This window comes from Haliotis cracherodii, unplaced genomic scaffold (genome assembly GCF_022045235.1).
Source record: "Haliotis cracherodii isolate W230 unplaced genomic scaffold, xgHalCrac1.p SCAF_17, whole genome shotgun sequence".
Taxonomy (NCBI): domain Eukaryota; kingdom Metazoa; phylum Mollusca; class Gastropoda; order Lepetellida; family Haliotidae; genus Haliotis; species Haliotis cracherodii.
Genome location: NW_027266272.1, coordinates 30,575,202 through 30,581,624, shown reverse-complemented (window position 1 = coordinate 30,581,624; position 6,423 = coordinate 30,575,202). Strand labels below are relative to the sequence as shown.

The 6,423-nt window shown below is 43.2% G+C and overlaps 1 protein-coding gene across 1 annotated transcript; it reads left to right on the top strand.

The window, feature by feature from the left end:
• Positions 1-2,794: 2,794 nt before the first annotated feature.
• Positions 2,795-4,865, top strand: LOC139464783 (uncharacterized). Its single transcript, XM_071246293.1, has 4 exons — positions 2,795-2,808; positions 3,710-3,872; positions 4,260-4,397; positions 4,596-4,865. Exons 1-4 carry the CDS (start codon positions 2,795-2,797, stop codon positions 4,863-4,865), a joined length of 585 nt encoding a protein of 194 aa, XP_071102394.1.
• Positions 4,866-6,423: the final 1,558 nt, after the last annotated feature.

The following is a 6,423-nucleotide window of genomic DNA, read 5'->3' as shown; positions in this document are numbered from 1 at the left end:
CCTTGGCAACAATTTGGATTTAAGTTTTAATATAGGATGGGTTCACTTATGGAGTATAACAAATAAACTGTTAAATATTTCCTTGCCAAACATTGCATGTCTATATATAAAGCACATACTGAACTGGTGCCATTTGATATTAATGAGTTTTAGAAATGTTTATTTTCGAATTTCCATTTTAGCTATTTTGACATGGGCTAAAAGAAATGTTGTGTCAGTTACATGGTTTGGGACCAGAACGTGTTAAAATGGGCAGAGGATATGATGACTTTGGCGACTATACGCTTGTTATGTATATTTTACCGAATCAACCAATCACACGTAGTGTTGTTTCTGGAGACGGCGGTGCAATTTTGAGGTATATTGACTTTTTGACATAGTTTCAGATAACCAATAATGTCATGTTTAACTGTACAGTACTATGCAAGTTTTCCTTACAGTTTACATTGTTAAATTGTTTACCATATGGATGTGATTACCAGTTGATTACCAGACAAACAGATGACCATGATGCTGACCTGGGAGCCTCCTGGACAGATCGGGAGTCATCTCATGTATGCCAATATACTGTCTGGCTGGTTGCTTCTTATAGTTACCAAGTACTTGGTTGGAGAGTATGCTGCACTTGCGTGCTGCACCATATGATAGGGTTTGGAGAGTATATGCTGCAAGACCTGCGCTGCGCAGTCTGATGGGTGTATCCAGTCAGAAGGTGGTATATTCTTTGATGGTTTAAAAAACCCAGAAGGTTGTAAGTGATGAGAAGAGTAAGGTCCATTAAAGGGTGTAGGTGTAATGTGTTTTAGTCAGCATTTAGTGTTTTGGAAATCAGATGTTGTGAGGACGGGTATTTTGAATTACTGCCTTACCCTACAAGTACAACGGATAGTTCAAGGTCACCAGGAACGCTGTGTAAGTTTGCACGTGCTGCCCCCAGGCTCCACACAATATCAGTACTGAAAATTGGAATGAAGAAAATCCCTACACTTGTGAATATAGTTATTGCTGATGTGATGGCTTTGTGCAGGTGACTTGTGTTTCACAGGAAAGGACTCAATGCACCGTTATCCATTAGATGTAGTGTTAATATAGATTGTTGAAAGACCTCTGAATCTAAGAATCGGAGAAGTTTGAAAAAATCAACAGTTTGAACAAATTAATGATGTTTTTGTTACAAATTTGCTTGTCAAGGATGCTTATTTTGAGATGCTGGGTAAATTCCATGAGTAGACGCTAGCAACTTGGCAACCAAGCAGCTGACATTATTTTTCATCATGCCCCCTGCCATTTGGCTGGTCACAGGCCTAAAGACAAGCAGTCAACTCCCAGAATCATTAGGATGTCCGTCTATATTCATGTGTTGAGCAGACATCTGATTATGAGTAGAAATTACTAGGTTGGCAGTCAAGTGATGTGCTGATTAGACATTTTGCCTTGACGTTGGAAAATACTCAGTTCTGTTATGTCAAACAGACGTTTCATATCACAATAACATGTCTTTGATAAAAGTAGCTTTGATGGCTGCTTCACGACATATTATTACCTATGTGCACTATCTGAATGCTGCATATTTTTAGCTATAGCGCCTCAGTCTTTAGATAACTGTTTCTGGGTTCTTTCTGCTGGAGTTGCTTATTGTAGGCCATTGTCAATCTACTTCGAACTAAACTGCATATGTTTGTGCATTGCTGATGATTTTTCGCTAGCAAAGTCAATACATTTACAATGCTCTTAAAGTGCTACAAACACTTTCTAAAAAACACATTTATTGTGCAAAAGATATTTATTTTTGTCAGTTCACAATGTGCCCCAAAAACTTGATTATTTTCACGTTCAAACTCACTGATCGTGATTTACATTTGTATTTGAAAGTGATTTTTCTTCCATACTTCCTTTTTTACCAGCTTAATAGTTCCTGCTGGTTCTTGTGAAGCTAAGCATTGTTAAATGCCATCGAGACATATACCGGTAAGCTTCTTGAGCATCAGGTCAGATCAAGTTTCAAGCAGAAAGTTTCAGGTAAGAAGATATGTACAAAGAACAACATCCACCTGTTTACTGTCATAACACCTGTTTACAGGAAAATCAGGCATTCGTTGAGAAGAAAGACAATCCAAACGAGAAAGCGGATCTATCTTGATAGCTTTCGATTGTTCAGTCATACATCACACTTTTCATACCCCCGACCTAAAGTTATACCAAGGTTGTGTCCGTCCGACCGTCTGAAAACTTTGTCCGCGCAATTTCTCTTAAACTATTCAGTGGATTCATCTCAAACTTAGTACATATAATCTGTGTCATATGGAAGGGTGTAGTCAAAAGAAAAAAATTGTTTTTATTATCCCCCGCCCTACGAAGTTGGCGGGGGATATAGAAACGGGCTCCGTCCGTTCGTACTTCCGTCCGTCCGTCACGTTTTGTTTCCGGAGCATAACTCATAAACAGTTCAATATTTTTTCATCAAACTTTGCAGGTCTGTCAGGTACATGCTGAACTGGTGCCTTTTGCTATTGAGAAATTTTATAAATTTTTATTTTTTACGTTTCCATGGCAACAAGATGGAGTTAGGTTCCAAACTCATCTTGTTTTACAATTTCCATGACAAGTTCCACCTCGGTTAAAAAAGGTTAGGGTTTGTTTAGATTCAGTTATGTCATAAATTCTGCAACAGGGGCGGGGGATATAGCCACGTTAGTGGCAAACTCTTGTTTCTTGTAATTTGTCATTTGGTTGCAAAAAACCCCACAGAAACACACTTGTTTTACTTGTTTTTACATTTCATATGGATGCGACCATGGTGCATCTTTTGTAGGTAAACAATGTATGCTTCTTCAAGAACATTCAACTCTTGACTCATTACATACAGAATTGCACATTTACTTGTGGTTACTTTACAGACAGCTGGCGGGGGGATATGTCATCTTTCTGATGACTCTTGTTCAGAATGTAATTACAATCAGATATTTGCTGTGATATGAGATCTGCCTGTGTGAAGATTCGAGGACACCTCCACAGGAGGTCCCGACAGGTGAGCCAATCATTTCATACACTCTGTAGTTGCTGAGCTTCATGGCATCTGCACTCTCACTTCTTTGAGGGGACAAACTCACTCTTCCATGAGGTGAAACACATATATTTCTCTTAGGTGAAACACTTATCTTCCTGTGAGGTGAATCACTTTTCTGTGAGGTGAAACACTCCCCCTACTGCGAGGTCAAACACTCTCCCCTACTGTGAGGTGCAACACTCCCCCGTCTGTGAGGTAAAACACTCCCCCTACTGTGGGTTGAAACACTCCCCTACTGTGAGGTGCAACACTCCCCCTACTGTGAGGTAAAACACTCCCCCTACTGTGAGGTGCAACGCTCCCCTACTGTGAGGTGCAACGCTCCCCTACTGTGAGGTGCAACTCTCCCCTACTGTGAGGTGCAACACTCCCCTACTGTGAGGTGCAACACTCCCCCTACTGTGAGGTGAAACACTCCCCTACTGTGAGGTGCAACGCTCCCCTACTGTGAGGTGCAACACTCCCCTACTGTGAGGTGCAACACTCCCCCTACTGTGAGGTGCAACACTCCCCTACTGTGAGGTGCAACACTCCCCCGTCTGTGAGGTAAAACACTCCCCCCTACTGTGAGGTAAAACACTCCCCCCTACTGTGAGGTGAAACACTCCCCTACTGTGAGGTGCAACACTCCCACTACTGTAGGGTAAAACACTCCCCCTACTGTGAGGTAAAACACTCCCCCTACTGTAGGGTAAAACACTCCCCCTACTGTGAGGTGCAACACTCCCCCTACTGTGGGGTGAAACACTCCCCCTACTGTAGGGTAAAACACTCCCCTACTGTGAGGTGCAACACTCCCCCTACTGTGAGTTGCAACACTCCCCTACTGTGAGGTGCAACACTCCCCCGTCTGTGAGGTAAAACACTCCCCCCTACTGTGAGGTAAAACACTCCCCCCTACTGTGAGGTGAAACACTCCCCTACTGTGAGGTGCAACACTCCCACTACTGTAGGGTAAAACACTCCCCCTACTGTAGGGTAAAACACTCCCCCTACTGTAGGGTAAAACACTCCCCCTACTGTGAGGTGCAACACTCCCCCTACTGTGGGGTGAAACACTCCCCCTACTGTAGGGTAAAACACTCCCCCTACTGTAGGGTGAAACACTCCCCCTACTGTAGGGTGAAACGCTCCCCCTACTGTGAGGTGCAACACTCCCCTACTGTGAGGTGAAACACTCCCCTACTGTGAGGTGCAACACTCCCCCTACTGTGAGGTGCAACACTCCCCCTACTGTGAGGTGCAACACTCCCCCTACTGTGAGGTGCAACACTCCCCTACTGTGGGGTGCAACCCTCCCCCTACTGTGAGGTGCAACACTCCCCCTACTGTGGGTTGAAACACTCCCCCTACTGTAGGGTGAAACACTCCCCCTACTGTGAGGTGCAACACTCTCCCTACTGTGAGGTCGAAACACTCCCCTTACTGTGGGGTGAAACACTCCCCCTACTGTAGGGTGAAACACTCCCCCTCCTGTGAGGTGCAACACTCCCCCTACTGTGAGGTGCAACACTCTCCCTAATGTGAGGTGAAACGCTCCCCCCACTGTGAGGTGAAACACTCCCCCTTCTGTGGGGTGAAACACTGGCCCTTCTGTGAGGTGAAATACTCACCCTTCTGTGGGGTAAAACACTGGCCCTTCTGTGAGATGAAACACTCACCCTTCTATGAGGTGAAACACTCCCCCATCTGTGAGGTAAAGTACTCACCCTACTGTGAGGTGAAACACTCCCCCTTCTGTGGGTTAACACTTGATCCACAAGGCTACACCTCGACAGATGAGGGTCTACCAAACTGATTATTGTCTGATACTGATAATCATGATAACTCAATTACTGTCTCTGGTAAAAGTAAAAACTTAAAAAAGGTTATTTATTTTATTTATTTCAGGAACCAGATCACAAACCATTCTGTTTTCCCAAGATGCTTCATAAATCTTCAGCTTGTATGTCATCTTCCTGCTGCTTTGGAATGAAAACTAGAAAAAGCCCACAAAAACTTGCTTATGTATATTCTTTTTGTGCAAAAAGTGACACTTGAGATATTAAATTTGAACATGAAGAAATGATGAAATACTTTTTGATACTCATTTCTATTAATGCATTTTTTTCAAAGCAATTGACCTTTACTGTTCTGTTTGCTGAAGGGGCATCAAGTTTTGAAATTCTATAAACAAATTTACTTGATGGCAGAAAAATTGTTTTTGGAAGTCAGCCAGGAGTAAACTTGATTCTATCAGGAGTTTGTTATTATTGAAGGGGCCAAACTAAATTTTTAAAGAATCCAAACTTTGATTACAAAACTTTTCATTCGTTCTTCTCTTTTAGACTTGTGTCTGCATAATCATTGACCTTTGGTGCAAATGTAATCATGGTTACCACATCATGACAAGGTGGGGCCATTCCCGTGATGTAGCTATACAATTCACAGTTATTTCATCGAACAGTTCACTGTTTGTGCTCTTGACACTGAGTGGGTTTGAAGTGTCTGATTTACTTGCTAACTTGCTGTACTTGCTGTTTATTGTAATGATTGTTGTGGTAGAGTAGTACAGAGTAGGGTGGTACAGAATTGGGTAGTGTAGGACAGCACAAAGGAGGATAGTGTAGAGTAGTGTTGTGTTGGATGGTACAGAATAGTATTGTGTTGCATGGTACAGGGTGGTGTTGTGTTAGATGGTACATAGTGGTGTTGTGTTGGATTGTACAAAGTGGTATTGTGTTAGATGGTACAGAGTGGTGTTGTGTTGGATGGTACAGAGTGGTGTTGTGTTGGTACAGAGTTGTGTTGTGTTGGATGGTACAGAGTGGTGTTGTGTTGGTACAGAGTGGTGTTGTGTTGGATGGTACATGGTGGTGTTGTGTTGGATGGTACAGAGTTGTGTTGTGTTGGATGGTACAGAGTGGTGTTGTGTTGGATGGTACAGAGTGGTGTTGTGTTGGATGGTACATGGTGGTGTTGTGTTGGATGGTACAGAGTGGTGTTGTGTTGGTACAGAGTGGTGTTGTGTTGGATGGTCCAGAGTGGTGTTGTGTTGGATGGTACATGGTGGTGTTGTGTTGGATGGTCCAGAGTGGTGTTGTGTTGGTACAGAGTGGTGTTGTGTTGGATGGTACAGAGTGGTGATGTGTTTGATGGTCCAGAGTGGTGTTGTGTTGGTACAGAGTGGTGTTGTGTTGGATGGTCCAGAGTGGTGTTGTGTTGGGTGGTACAGAGCGGTCATGTGTTTGATGGTACATAGTGGTGTTGTTTTGGATGGTACAGAGTGGTGTTGTGTTGGATGGTCCAGAGTGGTGTTGTGTTGGTACAGAGTTGTGTTGTGTTGGTACAGAGTGGTGTTGTGTTGGATGGTACAA

What these genes read in the sequence shown, in the direction of transcription:
- LOC139464783 (XM_071246293.1), top strand. An exon ending in GGTGCAACACTCCCCCTACT is followed by an intron (nt 3,873 to 4,259) that starts GTGAGTTGCAAC and finishes CCCTACTGTGAG; the next exon opens with GTGCAACACTCCCCCTACTG. An exon ending in GGTGCAACACTCCCCCTACT is followed by an intron (nt 4,398 to 4,595) that starts GTGGGTTGAAAC and finishes CCCTAATGTGAG; the next exon opens with GTGAAACGCTCCCCCCACTG.